Source organism: Marmota monax, unplaced genomic scaffold (genome assembly GCF_021218885.2).
Source record: "Marmota monax isolate L192 unplaced genomic scaffold, Marmota_monax_Labrador192_F-V1.1 WCK01_AAM20220418_F8-fsc00284, whole genome shotgun sequence".
NCBI lineage: Eukaryota > Metazoa > Chordata > Mammalia > Rodentia > Sciuridae > Marmota > Marmota monax.
In genome coordinates, this window is record NW_026694275.1 from 732,041 (window position 1) to 758,895 (window position 26,855).

At 35.7% G+C, this 26,855-nt stretch overlaps 1 protein-coding gene across 1 annotated transcript in view; it reads left to right on the plus strand.

Moving 5' to 3' along the window:
• Nucleotides 1–5,176: 5,176 nt before the first annotated feature.
• Nucleotides 5,177–26,855, plus strand: part of Tex11 (testis expressed 11) — a 271,569-nt gene continuing 249,890 nt past the window's right edge. Inside the window, exons 1-4 of the mRNA XM_046467052.2 lie at nucleotides 5,177–5,258; nucleotides 11,440–11,519; nucleotides 17,602–17,682; nucleotides 17,774–17,893. Of these exons, the coding sequence (XP_046323008.2) occupies nucleotides 5,183–5,258; nucleotides 11,440–11,519; nucleotides 17,602–17,682; nucleotides 17,774–17,893 (357 nt within the window). The 5' untranslated portion in view covers nucleotides 5,177–5,182. The remainder of the gene's footprint in view (nucleotides 5,259–11,439; nucleotides 11,520–17,601; nucleotides 17,683–17,773; nucleotides 17,894–26,855) is intronic.

Genomic DNA, 26,855 nt, shown 5'->3' on the forward strand with positions numbered 1-26,855 from the left:
AAAATATTTTTTTCTTGTTTAACCATTGCTAAACATAGAGAAATATATTTTTAGATTTTAAAGCCTAAAGCATAGGGAAAATAGTTTTAGGAACCAAAGGAAATATGTGCTTAAGTTTAATATTTATTATTTAAACTCTTGAGGTTTTAGTTTTGTCATCTGTTAAGGTTAATAATAATGCGTACCTCCTAATAACAATGTAATTATTAATAATATCTACCTAAATAATTAACAAAATATCATATATCAAGTCCTAGGCACATAATAGTCATGAAATAATAGTTCTTTTGCTTGCCATTTGCAACAAAGTAGGAAGCCGCCCAGTAGTGAAGAAAAAATAAAAAAGGATTCCTCATTCTCATGAAAAAAGGAGGGAGACCAGTAGAGTAGAGAAGGGGGACAGAAGTGGGGTGAGGGGAGGGAAAGGGGTGGAAATGGATAATGAAATTGACCAAATTATGTGCATATGTCAGTATATAACAGTGAATCCCACTATTTTGTATAATCATAATACATCAATAAAAAGTAAAATACTAAGACATATATAATAGCTTTATTCAGATATATTTAACATACCATATAACTCAAGTGTAAAATTCATTGGGTTTTGGTATTTCATAGAGTTGTACACCAATTGCCACAGTTAGGTTTAGAATATTTCCATCACCCCAAAAGGAAACCTCACACCCTTTCCCTTCCTCTTCTCACCCCTACCCCCAGGCAGCCACTAAATCTACTTTTTTGATCTCTATGGATTTGCCTATTTTGGACATTTTATGTAAATGGAATCATATGAGATGTTGTCTTTTGTGACTGACTTCTTTCACTTAGAATGATGTTTTCAAAGTTCATCCATGCTATAGCATGTATAAACATTGCTTACTTTTCTTTTTTTTTTTGGTACTGGAGAATTGAATTCAAGGTCACTCAACCACTGAGCCACATCCCCAGCCCCATTTTGTATTTTATTTAGAGACAGGGTTTCACTGAGTTCCTTTTAGGGCCTCACTAAATTGCTGAGGCTGGCTTTGAACTTTTGATCCTCCTGCTTCAGCCTCCCAAGCCGCTGGGATTACAGGTGTGTACCACTGTGCCGGGTCAATATCGCATACTTTTTATGATTGAAAATATTACATTCTATGGATATATAACATTTTGTTTATTTGTTTGCTCATTCATGAACATTTTGATTGTTTCTACCTTTTGACTGCTGAATTACCGCTGAGTATTTGTCTGCAGGTTTTTATATTTTTATTTCTCTTTGGTGTACACCTAAGTGTGAAATTGCTAAATCATGTGGTTAATCTCTTTAAACTTTTGAGAACCATCAGATTCCATTCCCACTGGCAGTGTATAAGGGATCCAGTTTTTCCATATCCTTGCCGAAATTTTTTATTATATGTCTTTTTTTTTGTACCAGGTATTGAATTCAGGTGCACTTGGTGACTGAGCCACATCTCCAGCTGTATTTTGTATTTTATTTAGAGACAGGGTCTCACTGAGTTGCTTAGTGCCTTGCCTTTGCTGAGGCTGACTTTGAACTCTCAATCCTCCTGTCTCAGCCTCCTGAACCTCTGGGATTACAGGTGTGCCCAGCTTTGTATGTCTTTTTGACTATAGTCATCCTAGTGGGTGTGAAGTGCTATCTCACTGTGTTATTTTTTATGCTAACTTTTTTTTTTCAGTGCTAGAAATTGAATCCAGGGCCTTGTGTATGACAGGCTAGTGATCTACCATTGATCCACTTCCCCAGCCCTGTTGTTTTTTTAATCATGGAAAAATAGACATAACATAAAATTTACCGTTTTAAATGTCTGTTAAGATCATTTTCCAATTTTTAAATTGGGCTATTTTTCTTTTTAGTCTGAGTAGCAGCATCTTTATGTATTCTAAAGTCACACATTATGACTGAGTGGTAAAGCGCTTGACTTGCAGGTGTGAGGCACTGGGTTCAAGCCTCAGCGCCACATAAAAAATAAATTGCTAAACAAAGATATTTTGTGTCCATCTACAACTAAAATGTATTTTTTTTAAGATTACCATTTTAATCATTTTAAATGTAAAAATGTAAAGTTCGGTAGTGTTAAGTATTTTCCCATTGTTGTATAGTTGTACGACCATTCTCCCGAACTCTTTTCATCTTGCAAAACTAAAACTCATTGTCCTTAAACAACTCTCCCTCCCCACCTATCCCCTGGAAACCAGCATTCTATTTTTTATCTTAATAAATTTGATTACTATTGGTACCTCATATAAGTGGAATCATATAATGTTTGTGGTTTTGTGACAGGGTTATTTCAATTAACATAATATCCTCAAGATTCCTCTATGTTGCAGCATGTGTCAGAATTTCTTTCTTTTAATGCTGAATAATATCCCATTGTATGTATATACCATGTTTTGTTTATCCATTCATCTGTCAAAGGACATTTAGGTTGCTTCCACCTTTTGCCTATTGTGAATAATGCTGCCATGAACATAGGTGTATAAATATCAAGTCCTTGTTATCAATTCTTAGGGATATATACCCAGAAATAGATCATTTGGTAATTATTCTTTTAATTTTGTTTTTTGGCACTAGGGATTGAACCCAGGGGAACTTTACCACTGAGCTACATCCCCAGTTCTTTTCATTTTTTTTAAAATTTTGAGACAGGGTCTTATCAAATTGCTGAAGGACTTGCTAAATTGCTGAGGATGACCTTGAACTTGCATCCCTTCTGCCTCAGCCTCCTGAGTTGCTGGGAATACAGGTGTGTGCCACTGTGCCTAGCCTACTTAATTTTTTGAGGAACAACTAAATGGTGCACATTTAACATTCCCATCAACAGTGTACAAGTGTACCAATTTCTTCTCGTCTTCACCAGCAGTTGCTATTATTATTATTAGGCACTGGGGGTTGAACCCAGGGGCACTTTATCACTAAACTATATTACTAGCCCTTTCTATTTTTTTTATATTGAGACAGGGTGTCTTGCTAAGTTGCCTAGGCTGTCCTCAAAGTTGTGAACTTCCTGCCTCAGCTTCCTGAGTTGCTGGAGTTTTAGGCCTGTGCCACTGTGCCCAGGTATTTTCTGGTATTTGATAGTAGACATCTTAGTGGAGATGAGGTGGTATTTTAGTGAGATTGATTTGCATTTCCCCAATGGCTAAGATGTCTTTGAACATCTTTTCATGTGCTTATCTTTTTTGTAGAAATGTCTGTTAAGATCATTTTCCAATTTTTAAATTGGGCTATTTTTCTTTTTAGTCTGAGTAGCAGCATCTTTATGTATTCTAAAGACACATTGCAAATATTTTCTCCTGTTCTGTGGAGTCTTTTTACTTTCTTGATGGTATCATCCTCTGAAGCAAAAAGTTTTAGTTTTGATGAAGTATAATTTGTCTATTTTTTCTTTCATTGCTTGTGCTTTTGATGTCATGTCTAAGAAGATTTTTCCTAACTCAGAATCATGATAATATATCACTATGTTTTCTTTTCTTTTGCTACCAGGGATTGAACCTAGGGGCACTTAACCATTGAGCCACATTCCCAGTCCATTTCTGTTTTGTTTTGAGACAGGATCTCACTAAGTTGCTTAGGGCCTCACTAAATTTCTGAGGCTGGACTTGAACTTGCAATCCTTCTGGCTAACACTCCTGAGTAGCTGGGATTATAGGCATGTGCACCTCATTTATTGGATAGTGGATTCCTTAGTATGTAAATCTCTTTAAATTATAATCTCTTCTTTTGCTTAGTTGTTAGTGAAAAGATATTATAAGATTTTGTGCCAAGAGTCTGTTATTTATTTATTTAGTTTTTAGTTGTAGTTGGACACAATATCTTTATTTTATTCATTTTTATGTGGTGCTGAGGATCGAACCCAGGGCCTCGAATGTGCTAGGCAAGCGCTCTACCGCTAAACCACAATCCCAGCCCAAGAGTCTGTTTTTATTTCACACAAAGATCTACTTGGTTTTGGAAATGCCTTGAATTTGTTTTCTTTCTAGAAAGCCTATTTGTCACATAATTTATTTATGATACATATATTTGCTGTGTTTATCATTATATATTTATTTAATTTTTTTTTGTATTTGTAAATGGATAGAGTGCCTTTATTTTATTTATTTTTATGTGGTGCTAAGGATGGAATCCAGTGCCTCACACATGCTATGCAAGCACTCTGCCACTGAGCTATAGCCCCAGACCTCATTATACATTTATATAAACAACACAAAACCTGCAATGTAAGTGCTTAATACATATTTGTTAGACAAATTATGCATTTTTGTGACTATGAAATACTTATAGTCATAATTTGCCATATCCTTTCTTTTTTTTTTTGAGAATTTTAATATTTATTTATTTATTTAGTTATTGGCGGACACAACATCTTTGTTTTTTTTGTATGTGGTGCTGAGGATCGAACCCGGGCCACACGCATGCCAGGCGAGCGCGCTACCGCTTGAGCCACATCCCCAGCCCCTTGCCATATCCTTTCTAATAAAATATGGAAAAATACAGAATTATTTAAAGTCATAAAGTAACAACTTATAGAAAGTTTGAAAAATGGAGAAAAATCATCTGTAATCATACCACTTTAATATAACTACCATAATTTAATGTGTTTTATTTAATAACTTCTATATTTAAAATGTATATAGATATAATGACAGAGTGTATGTAATGTTTTTGGTATCACAAAAGGAAATCTTTTTCTTTCTCCAACATTTTAATTATAAAAATTTTCAAAAAAGAGAGCTGAGGGCTGAGGATGTATCTCAGTTGTACAGCATTGTCTGATGCTCTGGGTTTGATCCCTAGTATCTCAAAAATAAAATAAAATAAAGCAAATGAATAAACAAACAAAATTAAAAGAATTTTACAGTGGACATCTATTTAACAAACACTTAGATTCTACAGTTGTAAACACTTTATTTCTTCTCCTTTTTGTGGTACTGGAAATTGAACTCAGGGCCTCATGCATACTAGACAGGAGTTCTGCCACTGAGCTATTACAGTTATAAACATTTTATTGTATTTGCTTTATCACCTGTCCATTTATCCATCAACCCATCTTAATTTTTTGGATGCATTTCAAAGTTAGTTGCTGACTTCAGTACAATTCCCTATCCCCTAATGCTTTGGTATATATATCATCAACTAAAATCCAATATTTTGTTGTTTGTCCAGATTGAAGAAATGGCAGTAAACCTGTGGAACTGGGCAGTTACCAGAAGAATAGGTTTGTTTATGAGTGAAGAGCAGACAGTTAAACGTACGTATGTATACATTTTGTGACTCATTTTGAGGAGTATTCTTACTAGACATTAGATAATGTTCCCACAGTTTGAATAATGTTTTGACCACTTCTAGGAGATTTGTTAAAAGACAATCAAACAAAATAATTCATAAGCATTGGTTTTTCAAGCAAATAGCTTTCCTCAGTTTTTATGATTTTTCAGAGGTTAGCTCTTTATGAGTTTGTGGGCATCACCACAAGATAGTCTAGAGGGCAAATGATTAAAGGATGGGAAAATGAAAACTGGAGAGAATGTGTAAGGACATAGATTATTTCCCATTGGAAAATAAATGATCAAAATCTTCAGGACATGAAGGACCATTGAATAGTTTCCCCTCTCCATTAATAAAAGATTGAAAAGTGTTGCAATGTGAGGGATTTAAATTTTTAACACTGAAAAGAATAGTTTCCTCGAGAAGTAGGTTGATAAACATTGGAATGAGTTACTGAGAGAAACTAAAGATTCTTTCTACTTCCACGGGTAAAAAACAAGAACAATAACTACAAAACCCAAATCCCAAACCAGACTCATTATCTTGGATGATTTGAATGTAGAAAGGGAAGCTGTTTGCTTGAAAAACCAATGCTTACTATCTGACAAAGTGCTAATGCTTTGGCTAAATGAGCAAGGTCTAGTGTACTGATAATTAATGTTTTTTTTTTCAACAAGAATAGTGACAACAAATGGATTTATGAAAGTATATTGTCCCAATATACAGGATACATTCAGGCAGTGAATCAAAGGATGGATCTCTACTTCTTGACTTTGTAAAGACAAATGACTTGTTTGTATGCAACAAATAGAATTTATTACTGTGTATTTATCTTTGTAAATACAAACAAAACTGTATATAATTTCAATGTAGGTATACATTAATTGGTGGTTAATAGAATTAATAATATGCTTACTCATGATTTACTCCTCTATTAGGATGTTTAAAGAATAATTCTTTCTCTTTAATGTATATGTAAATATCATTGTTCCCAACAAGCCTTGGATTCTGAGTTATAGAGAGGGAAGAGTTAGGATTTATCTGTGGGAGAAAGTTAGTATGTAGGTGAATTGTGTGATATTAAAATACATTAATTTTTTTAAAAAAAATTTTGGTACCAGAGATTGAATCCAGGGGCACTTAACCACTGAGCCACATCCCCAACCCTTTTTATTTTTTAATTTTGAGCCAAGGTCTCTCTAACTTGTTTAGAGCCTCACTAAGTTGCTGAGGCTGGGTTGAACTTGCAATACTCCTGCCTTAGCCTCTCAAGCTGGTGGGATTATAGGTGTGCACCACCACAGCCAGCAAAATACATTAATTCTTGACTCTGATATAGATAAAATGGGTGTTGCAACCCGACGATCTTTCCCAGTGTATTGTCCTGCTTCATATATCAGTTCTTTGTTTTTCTTGGTACTGGAGATTGAACCCAAGGGTGCTCTACTACTGAGCTACATCCCAAGCCCTTTTTATTTTATTTTGAAACATGGTCTCAAGTTTCCCAGGCTGGCCTCGAATTTGTGATCCTCTTGCTTTTCAGCCTTCCGAGTCACTGGGATTGCAGGCATGAACCACTGCACTGAGCTGCATGTGTCAGTGCTTCCTCAGATATTTAGGTGCTTGTTAAATGTATAGTGCTTTTTTTTTGTATGTGTAGGGGGGTGGTACTGGGGATTGAACTGAGGGCACTTGACCACTGAGCCACATCCCCAGCCCTATTTTGTATTTTATTTAGAGACAGGGTCTCACTGAGTTGCTTAGTGCCTCGCTTTGGCTGAGGCTGGCTTTGAACTCACGCTCCTCCTGCCTCAGCCTCCTGAGTGGCTGGGATTATAGGTGCCCAACTAGTGCTTTGTTAATACAGTGGAGAATTATATGCAGTGCAGCAAACCTCTAATATATATATGGAGATACTTTGTTGCCTTAAAATAAATTCAATGTGCCTGGATTATGTTCTGTGATGAAATAATTCATCAGTATTTATAAACTACTTTTTTATTATTTGGAAGAATTATGGAAATATGTTCTGGAATCATTAACAAAAATAGGAAAGCCTGAAGTAGAAAAATGACTTGTAAATTCCAGTTTTAGACCTGTTGCATTTGCAGCAACAAGGGAGATGTGAAATTGGAGCTTATGAGAAACATCTGAGCTGGACCTGTAGATTTGGCAGTTATTTACATGAGGGTGATAGTTGAAGCTACAAGAGTAATTGATTCTCTGAGGGAGAAAAGAAATAGCAGTGATTTTTAAATATTGGTATAACCTGAAATTATCTGCAAAGCCTCTTAAAAATACAGATGCCCAGTCCCTACCATTGATATTTTTTAAAAATGTTTTTTAGTTGTTGGTGTACCTATATTATTTATTTGTTTGTATGTGGTGCTGAGGATTGAACCCAGTGCCTCACATATGCTAGGCAAGCACTCTGCCACTGAGGCACAACTCCAGCCCCGCTGACCCCCCGCCATTGGTGGTTTGGATTCATTTGGGTTCAGGATGAATCCTGGGCATGTCTATAATATGAAAAAAGAATTCTCATGCCCACCAAATTTTAAGAACCAGTAGTATTGAGGAAAAAAACAGAGTATGGAGGGTTTTTTCCCCCCTGGAAGTACTGGGGATTAGAAACCAGGGCCTCTCTGTATATGAGGCAAGTGTTCTACCACTGAGCTGCATCCCCAGCACTTTTGATTTGAGGCAGGATTTGCTAAGTTCCCCAGGCTGGTCCCTAACTTTTGATCCATTTAATTCAGCTTCCTGAGTAGCTGGAATTTCAGGTACTCTCCCCAAGCCCAGTGATTAGTGACTTTTTTAAAATCTTGAATCTTCCATTTAATTACTGAGAAGAAAAAGAATAAGAACAGAAGACCAAAATGTGATTTAAAAATTCTAGAGACTCATTACCCATTTATTGAGTGCCCATTTACTCATTATTGGGTTGTCATACCATGTTATGGCAGGTAATAGGTGAAAGGAACAAGGTAAGACTCCAGAACAGAGAAACCATGGAAAAAATTATGTTTGAGGATCTAGTAAGTAATGCATTAACACTAAATAAACAATAATTTTTTAAAGTTAGCTTTTTCATTACTGTGACCAAATCACTTGACAAAAAGAATTTAGAGGAGGAAAAGTTTGTTCGGGGCTTACAATTTTAGAGGTCTCAGTCTATAGATGGGTGACTCCATTGCTCTGGGCCCAAGGTGAGGCAGGAAGAACATCATCGGGGAAGGATGCAACAGAGGGAAGCTTCTCCCTTTATGGCAGCAAGGAAGCAGAGAGCAGGGGGTGGAAAGGGGCCACAGCAAAGATGCACCCTTCCAGAGCCTAGTGACCAACTTCGTCCAGTCAGTCCCACCTGCCTACAATTACCACCCAGTCAATCCATTCAAACTAGGATGGACCGATTAGGTTATAGCTCTCATAATCCCATTATTTTGCCTCTGAATATTCCTGCATTAACAGAAGCTTTTGGGGGACACCTCATATCCAAACAATAACAAAAATAAAACATTAATAAATCCCAGAGAGTACAACACTATGTTTGTTTAGGTCAACTCAAATATCAGGCTGTGGATATTGGTAGAAGAAAGTAAGACAGATGTTCAAAGTAATGATCAGCAAACACCTAACCAAGATGTTTATAATACCAAAAGGTCAAAGAACATATTGGTGAGAAGAATAGAGCAACAACAACAAAGAAAACATCTTTATTCTAAAGTAGTATTTTGTTTCAGCCTCAGGTGTCTTTGGCTTGAAGGCTTATCGGCAATCAGTATAAACACCTGGATCTTGAATGTGAGGATGGGACCAAAGTTCTTAGATTAAGCAATATCCTGTACAGGGATATTGCTTAATACTGAACTAGGATGGCTCAGAACAAGAGGATAGTATTTTTCAAAAATGTCATGGTCATTGTGAGATGTTCCTGTGAAATCAGGGAAGGTGGTCTTTGGAAGCACAGGTTTAGTGAAGAGATAAGGGTGCAAAACAGATTGAGTAGCAAGAAAATAGAGGTATTGGATAAATATTCAACTAAGTAAGTTTGGCAATGAAAGATAAGGAGAAATAGGATGCAAGCTTGAAACACAATGGGATTAATTGATGTTTTTTTGAATGTGGGAATGGGGAGAAATTGAGAGGGTGGTACTGAACATACCTTTTGAGAGAGGAAATAATTGAGAGTTCAGGGCCTGGAGAACACTAAAGAATTAATATACGTTGATTGAAAAAAAGGAAATATTTTGCTGGAGTTGTAGTTTAGTGATAGAGTGCTTGCCTAGCATGTGTTGAGGCACTGGGCTTGATTCTCAGCACTGTATATGAATAAATAAATAAAATAAAGGCCCATAGACAATTAAAAATTTTTTTAAAAGAAAGGAAATATTAAAAAAAAAAAGAAAGGAAATATTTTCAAAACTGGAAATTCAAGTCAGTGTAAGTGTATGATTAGACATAATTTTATCAAATGTGTTTTTAGAACAAAATAATGTCATTAAGAGATCCATAGCAGCTAGGTGTAATGGCACATGCCTGTAATCCCAGAGGTTCTGGAGGCTGAGACAAGAGGATTGTGAGTTCAGAGCCAGCCTTAGCAAAAGCAAGGCACTAAGCAACTCAGTGAGACCCTATCTCTAAATAAAGTACAAAATAAGGTTGGGGGGCTGGGATGGTGGCTCAGTGGCAGAATGCTTGCCTTGCACATGTGAGGCACTGGGTTTGATCCTCAGCACCACATAAAAACAAATAAACAAAATAAAGATATTGTGTCCAAGTATAGGTAAAAAAATATTTTAAAAAAAGAAAAGAAAATAGGGCTGGGGATGTGGCTCAGTGGTCAAGTGCCCCTAAGTTCAATCCCTGATACCAAAGAGAGAGAGAGAGAGAGAGAGAGAGAGAGAGAGAGAGAGAAATATAAATAGTTTTTGCATCTCATGATGGGCAGTTGAAATCTGACTACTCCAATCAATTTCCCTGTAATTTCAGCTGGGCAGATTGTCTCTTTTATGATGGAATATTTATTAGAAATTGTATTAGCATAGGAAGAATGGCTGCTGAGATCTCACATAAAGTGATTAGTTCAATTATAGGTAAAGTCATTTTTTAAAACTTAGAGATGATTTATGATGAAACAAACTACAGAAATAAAGAGGTTACACCTGTAATCCCAGCTACCTGGGAGGCTGAGGTAGAAGGATTGCAAGTTTGAGGCCAGCCTGGTCAGCTTAGTGAGATCCTGTTTCATTATAAAAAATAAAAAGGGTTGGGAATATAGCTCAGTGGTAGAGTATCCTTGGATTCAATCCCCAGCACTGAAAAAAAAAGTTAAAATTATTCACACTTGCTTATTTGCCTATTTTCATGGAAAATGATCTGTATAATGAAGCCATCTCTATTTTCTAAATCATACTTCAAGAACTTTAGTGTCATCTAAGAAAATACATTCTTAGAAAGCTTCTCATTTTAGGAGAAAAATCTAAAACTATCCTTCCTGATGTCAAGAGATTTTTGTCAGATGTTGAATAACTCTAGATTCCTCTTAGAATTATTCTTTTGTTAGCATGGTACATACAAGAGCATCTTATGGAATCAATATCTTCAGTGAGTTAATATGTACAGAAATTAAAATTTGAGAATTAAATATCTCTCTGGAGCATTAAGCAAATGATTCATTTGGTAAGTGTCAGGTCATTTCATTTTGAAAATTGATTATTTAAAAAGGCCTTTAAACTTCTTATTTGGGGGTTGGGGGTATAGCTCAGTGGTAGAGCATTTAGCATGCATGGTGCCCTGGGTTTAATCCCTGGCACCACAAAAATAAACAAAACAACAAAAACAAACAAAGAAATATATATTTTGGTGGTACTGGGGTTTGAAACTGGAAGTGTTCTACTTGTGAGCTACATTCTTACCACATTTTTTTGAAAATGTGTTTTAAGGCAGGGTCTCCTTAAATTGCTGAGGCTGGCATTGACCTTGCAGACCTCCAGCCTCCCAAATCACTGGAATTAAGGCATATGCCACCATGCCCAGGTTCAGACTTTTTTTCTTTAAACCAAAAAATTGGCTTCACTTCAATCATCTTTCCTCTTTATAGATGTACATAAAAGGAGAATGAATGTTTTGTTTTTAATGGGTATCTAATTACTGTTTTGCAGTATGTCATGTTGCTTGCAAATTGGTGTGTATGTGTGAAGTCTCAGTTGCTTCAGAAGAAGCTCTTCGAAGACAGATTTTGGTAAGTCCTAGTTGATTGAGGAGAAAGTGTAGATGAAATGAGATAATTGTTACTCTGATGAAAATGGTTGAAGTTAGTATAAAACTGGAGGGGGTTGAAACCTTTAGTGCTAACGATGTTCTTTTTATCATCAGTGTATCTATTACAGTTGAAGATCTGGGCAGTTCTATATTTATTATTACTGTGATTCAGTAAACTAACTACATATTGATTGTATAAATCTGGATTTATGAATTCCTTTTTGCTTTTATCACCTCTTTTTCTTTTCTTTCTTTTTGGTGGCATTGGGAGGGTACTGGGGATTGGATTGAACCCAGGGTGCTCTACCACTGAGTTATATTCCTAGCCCTTTTTATTTTTATTATGAGACAGGATTCCACTAAATTATTCAGGCTCTCCTTGAATTTGTGATCCTCTAGCCTCAGCCTTCCCAATAGTTGAAAATATAGACAAATGCCACTGTGCCTGGCCTATCACCTCTAACTTGATAGCATGTCAGTTTCTCTATCCAAGGGAATGGTATTATTTAGGCTTAGAAGAGTTTGTCTAATGAAAAATTTGAATTATTAAGTAAGTAAAGATTATATGATTTTGTTTTTCCACTTTTTTTTTTTTTTTTTTGAGACAGGGTCTCATTATGTTGGCCAGTCTGGCCTGAAACCCCTGAACTCAAGTGATTCTCCTATCTCAGCATCCAGGGAGCTGGGACTACAGGTGTGCTTCATTGCACCCAGCAAGAGTGCAGGATTAGAAGTCTGGAGACCTAGATTTGAATTCCAGTTCTGTGACTTCTAGCTATGTGCCATTGGGAGATTATTTAGTTTTCTCACTTGTAATGTGAAAATACTAATATCTACCTTAGAGTATCATAGGGTTAAAATTATTTTTTTTTTTGAGAAGTGCTGGATAAACTAAAATGGGCAGGTAAATATACAATAGACAGACTGTATATTTGCCCATGTGGATATAATTACAATTACCTGAAAAATCCACATAGTATGTCATATAATAAAGCTGGGTTGAATATGGGGTTCATCTTGTGTGTTTTCATTGTTTTTGCCAAAATGTAGCCACTGTAATGTACCTGAACAGTTATATTTTGCCCAACTTTTGTAAATATTTTTTTTTTTTCAGTGGGAAGTTCAGTCTGAAACAAACTATTCAATTATGGCTGAAACTCGAAGTCCTCCTCTAGCATTTCTATTACTTAAAAAAATTAAGGATTGGTGTGTAGGTCAGTGAGAGTGCTTGTCTAGCATTCTGAAGATCTTGGGTTGGATCTTTAGCATCACAAAAATAAATATTTTCCCCCAAATAATACATATATATATTTATGTGAAATTAAAATTTTCAGAAAAATAATGACAGTAATAAAAAACAGCAGTTTTCTGCTCAGTTCCTCTCTGTCTACTGTCTTGTTCCCTGGAGGCAATCATGTTTTTTCAGTGGAAAAATATTTTTCCCAGTGTTTTAAATCATTATACATGCATGCATTTTTTGGTGGTCCTGGGGATGTAGCCCAGGGCCTTCCACATGCTTGGCAAGTACTCTACCACTGAACTACACCCTCAGCTATGAAGCAGTATTTTATTATGGAAAAGCTCAATTGTACACAAAACTCAGTTAAGATAATTACAGTGATTCCCTCATTTACCAATCACTCAATTAGAATAATCCTCTATTCATGGTCATTCATTTCTTCTATATCCTCCAACAATAACTTCCTGGCCCAATGGATTATTTTAAAGCAAGTCCAAAATGTATAATTTTGTATCTTCGTCTAAAAGACAAGATATATTTTTATTCAACAGATCCAATATCTATTAAACCTTATAAAATCTAACAAAGATTTCCTGAAATCATTAAACACAAAGATTTCCTGAAATCATTAAACATCCAGATCCACAACCCCTTGCCCTCAGCAGGTTAGAGAACCAACTTATTATTCTGAAAACTATTAAATAAAGAGCAGTAAACAAGCATTTAGTTTGTCTTTTGGTACAAACCATGTTTTGGGGTAACTAAGTAGTTAATGAGGGAGTTTCTCTCTATTTCAGTAATTAAACAAAGAAGGAATGTAGAATTAGAATATCTGAACCCTTGAGTTGGTTTCATAGAATCAGGACCAAAGAAGATTCTCATCTTGTATTTTATTAATCTGTCTCTTTTATTTTTTATTTTATTTTTTTAGATAGACACAATATCTTTATTTTATTTATTTACTTATTTATTATTTAAATTTTTTTTTGTTTATTCATTTTTATGTGGTGCCGAGGATTGAACCCAGTGCTTCACACGTGTGAGGCAGGCACTCTGCCACTGAGCCACAACCCCAGCCTTATTTTATTTATTTTTATGTGGTGCTGAGGATCAAATCCAGTGCCTTACATGCTTGAAGCAAGCACTCTATCGCTGAGCTATAACCCCAGCCCCTAATCTGTCTTTTTTAAACTTCATATTTTCTCTCTTTTTAAAATAAAAAAATCTATTGTAGAAGAAATTTATTTATTGAAGAAGCCAGGGTATTTGTCCTGTAGAATTTATTAAATTCTGGATTCTGATGATCATCCTCATGATATCATTTGAAATATAGTCCTCTGTCCTCAGTTTCCTGTGAACTGGTAGTTAGATCAAGAAACTTGTTTTGATTCAGGTTTGCATTTTGTCAGAATAATTTATATGTGGTATGATGTACTAATGCCCACCTATCACTTTTTTTTGTTCTGTTAGTGCCCTTTGATGATTATTGTTCTATATTTGATATTTCTGTAGGGGTTTGGATATTCTAATTCTAATTCTGTGTTCCTTCTTTGTTCATTAATTGAAATAGTTAATTCTTTTGGGGTGAAGTGTAGTTTATAAAGAAAGACAAACTAAGGGCTTGATTCTTGCCCTTTAGTCATTTTCAGAAATAATGAGTAGGTTCTCTAACATCTTAAACAGTAGCCAGATATTTTTTTAAAATTTTGTGCTGGGTATTGAACCCAGGACTTTGGGGATACTAAACATGCACTTTACCACTGAGCTACATTTCTAGCCCCAAGTAAGTTTTTTAAAGAAATATATCATTATGGTCTGCATGAGGCCCTGAGTTCAATACCCAGCACTCTCACCCCGTATATAATAAAATCTATATGAATATATATAGCTAATGAATTTTATTCAGTTGTAGTTATTTTTATTGATGCATATTGCTCTATCTTTGACCTACTGGTAGGAACCACTTGAAGTGGTTCTCAATCCTTCTGACATGACCCTAGTAGTTCAATAGTTTTTTTTTTTTTTTTAATTTCTAATATGACAGTATTGCAGCCTCATCTGATATAATTCCTGTCGTGGACCTGGAATCAGTCATTCCTCCAAACAGCTTTCTTTACTTTTAATAGAGATTCTTAATTGGGCATGGTAGTACATTCCTATGATTCCAGAAACTCAAGAAGCTAAGACAGGAGAATCACAAGCTTGAGGCTGGCCTCAAGATAGAAACTAAAAAGGGCCAAGGATGTAGCTCAGTGGTACAGGGCTCATGTGTTCAATTCCTAGTAATGCAAAAAAATCTATGTATCTCTATATGTCCACATATCTATCTATCTATATCCATATATAAATATATTTTTTTCAGTACTGGATATTGAACCCAGGGTGCTCTACCACTGAGCTACATCCCCAGCCCTTTTTATTTTTTCTTAATTTTGAGACAGATTATCACTAAGTTGGTCAGGCTGGTCTTGAACTTTCAGTCTCTCTGCCACAGCTTCCCAAGTAGCCGGGATTACAAGCACCTGGCCATATTTTTGAAAAAAGAGAAAATACATGAGTTCTTACTTAAATTTTTAAATGGTATTTAATATTATAGCATTTCACTTAGCCTTCTTGATTTTTTGTTGTATATCTATTTTTAATTATAGAGGGACACAATACCTTTATTTTATTTGTTTTATTTTTATGTGGTGCCTGGGATCAAACCCAGTGCCTCAAGCATGCTAGACAAGCTCTCTACCACTAGGCCACAACCCCAGCCCCTTGTTGTATATCTTTTACTGTCTTATAACCTTAATATACTGAATAATTTATTTCATCCTAAAATATGTTATTTATAATAGTTTCAGAATATAGTAATATCAACATTATCAGATAATATGATTTCTGAAAACAATTTCTTTTTCATGATGGGGATTGAACCCAGGACCTCATACTGGTTAAGCAAATACTTTACCACTGATCTACACACTTAGACCTAGATTTTTCATATTTCTTTTATTCTCAGAATATATTCCATTAGTCAAACTTTGATTTTTTTTTAAAATAAATGTTGGTGTTTATTTATTTATTTATTTACTTATTTATTTATATGTGGTGCTGAGAATCGAACCCAGTGCCTCATACATGCCAGGCAAATGCACTATTGCTGAGCCACAGTCCCAGCCCAAAATGTGATTTTATTTTATTTTTTTAAAAATATCTGGTATTTTAAAAATATCTTTATTGTTTGTTTATTTATTTTTATGTGGTGCTGAGGATTGAACCCAGGCCTCACATGTGTGAGGCAAGTGCTCTGCCACTGAGCCACAACCCCAGCATATGGTTTTAATAGTCTTAAAATACCGCTTTTAAATTACTTGACCAGGAGGCTGAGGCAGAAGCCTTTCCACCTGAGATCAGGAGTTTGAGGCTGTTCAGGGCAACATATTGAGATCCCCAGCTCAAAAAACAAAAAAGAAGTTACTTGAAGTAATTCTTGCTTTATGATTGTGCCTTCAACTTGATAGATAATTAGGTCAATTTCTTTTTATTTACTTTTGATTTTTACTGATTTTTTCCAGTTTGAATAAATTTTGTTTTATAATTTTGAAAGATTAATATGCTTCCAAAGACAAATCTACTTAATAAAGTATATTTAAATAAGTCTAGCTTATTTCTGCCTGGCATACATGAGGCTCTGGGTTCAATCCCCGGCACTGCAAAGAAAAAATAATATTAATAATATATACCTGTTTGATTATATTTTAAAATTATAAACAATAAAATGTGTTTTCTCTTTCTTCTTGTAGATAATCATTTTATTTTATTGCTTATGATTTTAAATATAATAAAACAGGTATATATTATTAATATTATTTTTTCTTTGCAGTGTTGGGGATTGAACCCACAGCCTGATGTATGCCAGGCAGAAAGCTCTACCAGTGACCCAGAGCTCAAGTCCCAGTGCATAACTTGTGTCTTCCCCACCTCCAGTTTCTTAGATAAATTGTAGCATTCATGTGTATTCTTGTCCATTTTTCCCCCCACTTGACAATTGAATGTTACTTCCTAGGATCACCCTGCAGCAGTATATAGATATTTCTGATTTTCTTTTGCAGTATTAGGGATTGAACCCATGGGTCCTCTACCACAGAGCTATATCCACAGTCCTTTAATTTTTTTTATTTTAAATTTTGAAACAGGGTATCAGTAAGTTGAAGAGGCTGGCCTTGAACTTGACATCCTCCTGCCTCAAACTCCTGAGTCTCTGGGATTTATGGTAGAAGGGATGACTGTAGTATATGCTCTGTCCTCCATCTTGATCCAGCTCTTCTTTGCTTCCACAGCATTTTTGTATATTATTTATCAACTATTTACTTAAATATCTATCAATTATAGTACTGTTAGCTTTTCCAGGGTGCCTGGCATGTAAAGGATACTTAGTATTAATGTTGGATTAGTCAAAATTGTGTTAGGGATGAAATTAAAAACTAGAACCCAGGTGTGTTGAACCATAGTCTAATGCTTATTATATAATTATATCAATTATGCATGCATCAAGTTTTCAAAACTTTCTTTTCCTGTATAAATTATCCCAATATTTTAGTAGATGTGTTATCAGGACTATTAATTTTTTGTTATTATTGCTTTTCTTAAGTTTCTTTCTTTTAAATTGTGGTGTTCAAAGCAGAACACACAACTCTAATAAGTACTGATTTTTTTCCTTTCGTGGGCTATGTGACTATATATTGACAAGATTAATTATTTTCTCCAGTACTCTCCAGCCAGATTGAGGGAGGTGTGAAGTTTTAAAAACTATTTTCTAACTTCTCTCTTCTAGATGAATATGAGAACAGGAAAAGGGTGGGTGGATGTTGGAAATGCTTTGATCGCTGATGAATTTTTTCAAGCTGCCATGGCTGTAAGTTACCATTGATTTTTTGCTGCGGCAATTATTAGTAACATCTCTTGTTAGTTTCATCATTACATTGCGGTATTGTTTTATTTTCCAGGGTCTGGAGCAATTATATGTCAAATTAGTGCAGAGGAGCTACTCTGAGGACCACTTAATCATGCAGAAGACTGCTGTGGAGAATGACCTCTTCAAAGTGCTTTCTTACCAAGCAGAATCAGTAGGTGTCATGGGCACCAGGGCTTTATGGTGGGGTATTTTGTATATGTAAATGCAAAAGTGATGAGATGTAATATGTTAAAAGAAAGTCAGGTGTCACTGGCCTTTTATAGGATATTATATTTGACCTTTTTCTCTCTGTCTTATATCTGACAGTGATATTACTCATCGTGATTGAAATACGTGTGGGGGTGGATGAAGGTGAAAAGACTGATATGTAGCTAAACATCATTTTCAACCACTGCAAGTCACACCTGCCATTTATTTGTGGCAGCATCCTTGACCTGAAACACCTGTTTCTGTTTGTGACTCTCTTACATTCATAGTCTGCCTGAAAAGAGCCTTCTTATTTGCAGTTGTTCTGGGTTGTTTGTTGATGTTTTTAAAAATCTGCTGCTATCACACAATCTTCAAAGTTGCATTTTGCCTCTGTTTACCTTCTGGGTTTCCTCCTTTAGTCATCATGGAGTTAGTTGTGCATTTTCAGTTGACAAAATGTAAGCCATGATGCATTTGCCTTCTGTATATAAATCTGGACCTAAAAAAGGCTTTAGAAATCATCTAGTCTTGTAGCAATTTTTCAGTGCATGAAAATGCTTGATATGTAAATCTTATCATCCTTGGCTACCTGAAACTTTGAGTAGTTATGATTAATATTGAGAACTATATAATTATTAACTTTAGAAGATGACATCATTAAAAGTAGGAGTGGAAGCTTTTTTTATTTGTTCTTTTTAGTTATACATGAGAGTAGAATGTATTTTGCCATATTCATACAAACATGAAGAATTTCTTATTCTAATTAGGATCCCAGTCTTATGGATGTACATGATGTGGAGATTCACTGTGGTGTATTAATATATGTATGTAGGGAAGTGTTATTGGATTCATTCTACTGTCTTTCCTATTCTTTTTTTATTTTATTTTATTTTTTAGTTGTAGTTGGACACAATACCTTTATTTTATTTATTTATTTTTATGTGATGCTGAGGATCGAACTCAGGACCTTGCATGTGCTAGATGAACCCCCTACCGCTGAGCCACAACCCCAGCCCTGTCTTTCCTATTCTTATTTCCCCTCCCTTCCCTTCATTCCTCTTTGTCTAAAGGCTGAACTTCTATTCTTCCCCTCCCCCTCTTGTGGTGTGTTAGCCTCCACATATCAGAGAGAACATTAGACCTTCAGTTTTTTGGAATTAGCTTATTTCACCTAGCATGATAGTCTCCAGCTCCATCCATTTACCAGCAAATGGCATAGTCATTTCTTTTTATGGCTGAGTAATATTCCATCGTGTATATACACACCACATTTTCTTTTTCCATTCATCTGTTGAAGGGCACCTAGGTTGGTTCCATAGCTTAGCTATTGTGAATTGGAATGTTATAAACATTGATGTGGCTGTGTCACTGTAGTATTCTGATTTTAACTCCCTTAGATATATACCTAGGAGTGATACAACCAGGTCAAATGGTGATTCCATTCCTAATTTTTTGAGGAATCTCCATACTGCTTTTCAGAGTAGTTGCACCAATTTTTAGTCCTACCAGCAATGTATGAGTGAACCTTTTGCCCCGCATCCTTGCCAACATTTGTTATTGCTTGTATTCTTTTTTTTTTTTTTTTGTATTCCTGTGAATTCTGACTGGAGTGAGATGAAATATCAGTGTAGTTTTAATTTGCATTTCTCTAATGGCTAGAGATGTTGAACATTTTTTCATATATTTGCTGACAATTCATATTTCTTCTGTGAAGTGCCTGTTCAATGTCTTTGCCCATTTATTGATTGGGTTATTTGTTTTTGTGGTGTGTGTGTGTGTGTGTGTATACACACACACACACACACACACATACACATATATAATCTATCCTAAGGTTTAATGTTCTATCTGAGGTGCAGGTGGCAAAGATTTTCACATTCTTGATTGTTTCCTTTGCTTTGAAGAAGCTTTTTAGTTTGATACCATCCCATTTATTGATTCTTGATTTTACTTCTTGTGATTTAGGAGTCTTGTTGAGGAAGTCATTTCCTAAGCCAACATGTTAGAGTAGTGAGCCTACATTTGCTCCTAGTAGGTGCAAGGTTTCTAGTCTAATGCTGAGGTCTTTGCTCCACTTTTAGTTGAGTTTTGTGCAGGGTGAGATATGGATTCAGTTTCATTCTGCTATATATGGATTTTTAGTTTTCCTGGCACCATTTGTTGAAGAGACTATCTTTTCTCCAATGCATGTTTATGCCACCTTTTTTTAGTATGAGATAACTGTATTTATGTGGGTTTGTCTCTGTGTCTTTTACTCTGTTCATTGGTGTCCATGTCTGTTTTGGTGCCAATACCATGCCATTTTTGTTACTATAGCTCTGTAGTAGAGTTTATGCCTCCTGCTCCACTTTTCTTGCTGAGGATTGCTTTAACTATCCTGGGCCTTTTGTTTTTCCAAATGAATTTCATGACTACTTTTTCTATTTCTATGAAGAATGTCATTAGAATTTTTAAATGGACTGCATTAAATCTGTATAGTGCTTTTGGTAGTATGACCATTTTGACCACATTAATTCTTCCTGTCCAATAAAATGGGGGAATCTTTCCATCTTCTAAGGTCTTCAATATCTTTCTTTAATGTTCTGTAGTTTTCATTGCAGAGGTCTTTCACCTCTTTTTTTTAGGATAATTCCCAAGTATTTTTTTTATGAAGCTATTGTGAATGGGATAGTCCTCCTAATTTTCAGCTGACTCATCATTGGTGTACAGGAATGCAATTGATTTATGGGTGTTAATTTTATATCCTGCTACTTTGCTGAATTCATTTATGAGTTCTGGAAGTTTTCTGGTTGAATTCTGGATTTTCTAAATGTAGGTTCATGTCATGGGCAAATGGGGAGAGTTTGAGTTTTTCTTTTCCTATTCATATCCCCTTAATTTCTTTCTTTTGCCTAATTGCTCTGCCTAGAGTTTCAAGGACTGTGTTGAATAGAAATGATAAAAGAGGGCATTCCTGTATTATTGCAGTTTTTAGAAGGAATGTTTTCAGTTTTTCTCCATTTAGAATGATGTTGGCCTTGGGTTTAACATATATAGTTTTTTTAGTGTTGAGGACTGTTCCTATTATCCCTAGTTTTTCTAGTGTTTTGAACATGAATGAATGCTAAATTTTGTCAAATGCCTTTTCTGCATCTATTGAGATAATCATGTGATTCTTGTCTTTAAGTCTATTGATGTGGTGGATTATATTTATTGATTTCCATATATTGAACTAATCTTGCATCCCTGGGATGAAACCTGCTTGATCATAGTGCACTATCTTTTTAATGTGTTTTTATATGCAATTCAGAGGTTAATTCTTTTTGTTATAAGTTGATTTCCACCTGTATGACATTTTTATTATTAGAGCTGTAGATTTTATTGATGACTGTTAAGCAGAAGACATCTCTAAAAACCTTTGTTAACAGTGTTGTTTGCTAATGAGTTTTCTCTGTCATAGTAAACCTTCTGAGATATTTCTTTTTTATATATTTTTAGTTGTTGATGGACCATTATTTTATTCATTTATTTATATGTGGTGCTGAGAATCTAACCCAGTGCTTCACACATGCTAGGCAAGTGCTTTACCATTGAGCCACAACCCCAGCCCCTGAGATATTTCTTTTCTTTTCTTTTTCTTTTTTTTTTTTTTAGAGAGAGAGAGAGAGAGAGAGAGAGAGAGAGAGAGAGAATTTTTTTTAATATTTATTTTTTAGTTTTCGGCGAACACAACATCTTTGTTTGTATGTGGTGCTGAGGATCGAGCCCGGGACGAATGCATGCCGAGCGAGCGCGCTACCTGAGCCCCAGCCCCCCTGAGATATTTCTTTTTTTTTTTTAATATTTATTTATTTAGTTAGTTAGTTTTCGGCGGACACAACATCTTTGTTTGTATGTGGTGTTGAGGATCGAACCCGGGCCGCACGAATGCCAGGCAAGCGCGCTACTGCTTGAGCCACATCCCCAGCCCCCCCTGAGATATTTCTTAAAGATAATGTAGGATTTATTGTTCTCTAGGCACTTGCCAATGAACCAATTAGTTAATTACTTATCATTTGTTGTATTACTCAACAGAAAAGGAGTATTTGCTTTGAACAGAGTATTGTGCTAAGCTTTGTGGGGGAATGCAAAATAAGCATATATATCCTGCTCTCAAGGAGATTATAATTTAGTTGGTGAGATAAAAGGTACGTATACAAGATAGAATTAAGTGAACTATTGTAGAATGAATCTGACATAACTTTCCTATGTTCATATGTGGATACACCACCAATGAAACTCCACATTATGTACAGCCACAAGAATGGGATCTAATTAGAATAAGTTATACTCCGTGTATGTATAACATGTCAAAATGCACTGTACTGTCATGTGTCTCTAAAAATAACAAAAAACTGTAAAAAAGATAGGATTAAGTACATGAGAGTAGTGCATATAAATGATCTGCATGCAGTGTGCAGTTCTGTATATGAGTAGAATTATAACGTGCTGTCACTTTCCTCAAGAAAATTAAAGGTGGGCAAGGTGGCATGCACTTGTAGTCCCAGCTATTTAGAAGGAAGCTGAAGCAGGAGAATTGCTTATGTCCAGGAGTTTGAAGCAAGATAATGTGACCCCTTCTCAAAAACAAATATGTGTATGGGTATATATAATATATATATATATATATATATATATATATATAAAATTTGGAAGTTAGGCCATGAACACATTTTTAAATGGAAAAAGGAAAATATTAAGTGACAAATGAATGTCATAGATCAGGTGAGAAACATACTGTTTAATGTGGTCACATGACCTTCATAACAATTGCTGAAATTCACTTTTTCTCTCTCCCTATATCTACCTGCAAAATATTCATTTTCTGTTTACCTTTGTGCCACAGATTATCCATTTATATTCTTTTATTATTATTTGTTTTTGGTACTGGGGTTTGAGCCCAGGACCTCATGCATGCTAAACATTGGCTTTATCACTAAGCTGCATTCTCAGCCCTGTGTAATCTTTTAGCATTTTAGGAAAAAAACATATATCTTCATATTTCTCCTAATTCGCCATTTCCCTTGTCTATTGGCAGTACCTTTTTCTGCTGTCTGCATCATGTGCACACACAAGGGTCATCTGCTTTGGTTCTGCTTCTTACCCTATATATAATAAGACTACCTGTAGAACCTAGCAGGGTCACATTGAGGTAAAAGTTATGAGCTTACACATAAAGATTATGATGTAGGCTATTTTATAGTTGCAAGCCAAGTGGAAGCTCAGCTTTTTCTATTATACCAAGTACTTTGGTCCATTATCTATCTTTCATACTAATTAAAAAAGTAGTAACTTAGTGGGGTTAGGGATATAGCTTAGTTGGTAGAGTGCTTGCCCTTTTTCAATCGCTAGCACCAAAAAAAAGTAGTGACTTAAGAAATTAATTTTGCACTGTCAAATTTTAGCATGGTACCTAACAATCATAGATATTATATAAATGTATGTGCTACAGATGATCTCTCCTATTTCTATTATCTCTCTGACCTTTTTGCTGCCCTACCAGAAGAGTGATAAGTAGTGTGTGTAAGATGTGAAAAACTGAGAAACATTGGTATAGGCAAGGGCTACAAGAGTGTAGAAAAGGGGAAAGATTATTGGTGACTGGGTTGGTAGGGGAAGACACAAATAATTTAGGGCATGATTTGAACTTTGAAGAAACAGATTTAGAAAAGTGGGGGCAAAAATACAGGCTATTCCAAGTAGAGCAAAGGCTTGTGCATGAGCATAGAGTCATATAGGCAGAATTGTGCATCTCATTTTTAAGGAATGCTGTGTGACCAGTTCATCTGGAATGAAATATTTGCAAGGGTATAGTAAAAACTAAGTTTGGACCCAGATTGAGAAAACTCAGATATACCTCTTTGAAAAAATACTTTTGATATTTTCATAAAATTATAATGGAAGGTGGCTGGAGAGAGGTAAGTGTAGTCATGTGGAAAAAAAAAGAAATGTAAAACTAAAGAAAAAAAAGAGTAGTCACGCTTGGCAGTCATGCTTGGAATGAATTAAAACATGAACAGAAGGTATGGAGGCATAGTGTAAGCATGAACTAATGAAAGTGTGGACTACAAAATTAACAACAGTGGGCTGGAGTTGTAGCTCAGTAGTAGTGTGCTTGCCTAGCATGTGTGAGGTACTGGGTTCGATTCTCAGCACTGCACATAAATAAATAAAATAAAGGCCCATCAACAACTAAAAAGATATTTTTAAAAAGTAAAAAGTAATAAGCATTGGGTAAGATAGGGCAGATACAGGAGACATTAAAATGGAAGCAAGCATTTATGCTCAGTGAGGACTTGAACCACTTAAGTTTTAGAGAAAGGAAAGGATGCATGATAAGAAAGCTTATTCATTCCACATATACTTGTTGCCAGGAGGTGTGTTTGGGGACATGTAGTCAAAACTAGAATAAGCAGAAAGGACGGAGATCAAATAAGAAATGAAAGATTAGTACAGTGAGTCATGTATGAGAAGGAAACTTAGATGGTTAGTAGTAGCCAATGCTTCAGAGAAATAAAGAAAGTGAGGTTGCAATGGAGGTGTTTAGACATGGCCTTCAGGAAGGTGACAGTGACTACAGAAAAAAGTTTTCAGTAGCAAGGTAAAAGTAGAAGACAGAGTGTAGAGATTTAAGGACTGAATGGAGTGAGGCAATGGAAGTTGGGTTAGCATTCTGAGAGGTCAAAACTATTTTCAAAATTCTAAAATGTTATTTTTATTTTTTTGCTATATTAGTTTTTGTGTTAGTGGCACAAAAGCAACAATGTTAAAATGGCTGATGCTTAGATGTAAATCAAGACAATAGCTTGTACTTCTCTAGTAGATATTTTATCAGTCAGTTTTACTTTAAAATATCCTTAATGAGGCAGTAAAGATGATTACTTTTATTAAATTTTTAACTTGGAGGACATATTGTTTTAATTATTTATTTTTTTAGTTTTTTCATACTGGGGATTGAATCTAGGGGCACTTAATCACTGAGCCACAACTCCAGACTTTTTTAATTTTTGTTTTTTGTGACAAAGTCTCACTAAGACAGTGCCTCACTAAGTTTCTGAGGCTGCCCTTGAACTTGCAGTTCTCCTGCCTCAGCCTCCTGAGTTGCTGGGATTACAAGTATGTGCTGTGATGCCCAGCAGATACGTTTTAATATTCTGTGATGAAAAAGGAAGTACACATAGAGCACTTCTGTGATGGCTGTATTGAGGAAATGTCCTTAGGTGATTGTTTAACTTATGAGCTGAATTAGAAACTCACTTGAAAGCATAACTGATGCAGACTTTGTTCATGTATACTTGGGTATTTAGCAGATATTTTCATAAAAATGAATGGAGTATATGACTTCAGGGAAATCAGTGGAGAGCATTTTTGCCAGTGATAATTTTTTTTTTCATGGGACCAGTGATGTTTGCAGTTATAAAGTTTTAGCTTTTAGTTAAAAATTAGAATGTTGGGAAACTTATACTTCTACCAAGAGCACGTTAGCTTCCAAATACTTCGACTTTGAATGTTCCAGAGGCCTCTGGCTAGAGGTCAGTCTCATCCAGGAGGGAGGCTATAGCTCCAGGAAACATTACCATGACTAATGGACCAACTGGGCCCAAGACATGTACCCCAGAGCTGTTTATGGCCTCAGGTTTCTCACTTCCTGTAAGGAGTTCAGCCTGTGGCATCTTTGCCCTAGGCTGTTATCTGTGGGGTCATGGAGTTCAGAAGCTCAGGGGCCTTAGCCCACAGGTGAAGAGAAGCTATAGGGAGCAGGTATAGGAGCCCTGAGGTCTTTCCTATCTCAGACAAGATGGGTAGGAAGGAGAACCTGGTGTACAAGATAGGGATGTGATTGACTGGAGGAGTTTGTTCTTCCCAGCCAAGCAAGTGCCCCACCTCTGTCTAGTTTGGGCAGCTGGGCTGCCAAGGTCAGGGTGGCCTCACCTGGACATCTTTAAGCTTCCCTCTCCCTTTTGTTTTACTCTTGGCCTCTCACATCATGGGGGATCCAGCCCAGAAGGTCACCTCGCACTCTTTGCTGTATATATCTGAGACTAGTTTTTATTCCTTGTGAAGATGATATACTATTTTTATTAAGCATGACTTGGGTGCGAGCTGCTGGCTTCCTCTGCACGTGCATGTGGAGAACAGGTGTTCCCTCCCCTGTCCTGGCCTGGGGGAAGTCACAGCTGGAGTTCTGGCTCCTGAGGAGATCCTGGATGTGAAGGACACCTGTCACTCCCCCCCCCACTATTTGTTTAAACTCCTTGAAATAGTCTGTGCAAAAGTAATAAACTATGTTGACTTGTTGAAAAAAAAAAACAAAAAATCCTCCAGTACTTAGACTTTTTCTCATGGAATTGGTGGTGATATTAACAAATGTGGTTTTTAAAACTTTATTTTGAAATAATTATAGACTCACAGGAAGCTGCAAAAATAGTAAAGAGAAATTTGGTGTAATCTTCACCCGGTTTTTCCCCAATGGAAACATTTTGTGTGTATATTTAGTGCAATATAAAACTAGGAAATAGACGTGGGTACAATCCACAAACCTTATTTAAGTTTCCCCAGTTTTACATACATTAAATTTTGTGTGTTTGTAGTTCTGTACAATTTTATTGACATGTATATATTCATGTTAACCACACACCCCCAATCAAGATACAGAACAATTTCATCACCACAAATATCCCCATCCCTAACCCCAGGGAACCAATAACCTATTCTCCATCTCTATAGTTTTGTCATTTTGAGAATGTTAAGTAAATGGAATTATACAATATGTATACCTTTGGATATTGGCTCTTTTCACTCAGCATAATTCCTTTGAGGTCCATCCAAGTTTTGTTTCTGTATATCAATAGTACGTCCTGTTTTATTGCCAAGTAGAATCCTACACTATGGATGTACCACAGTTT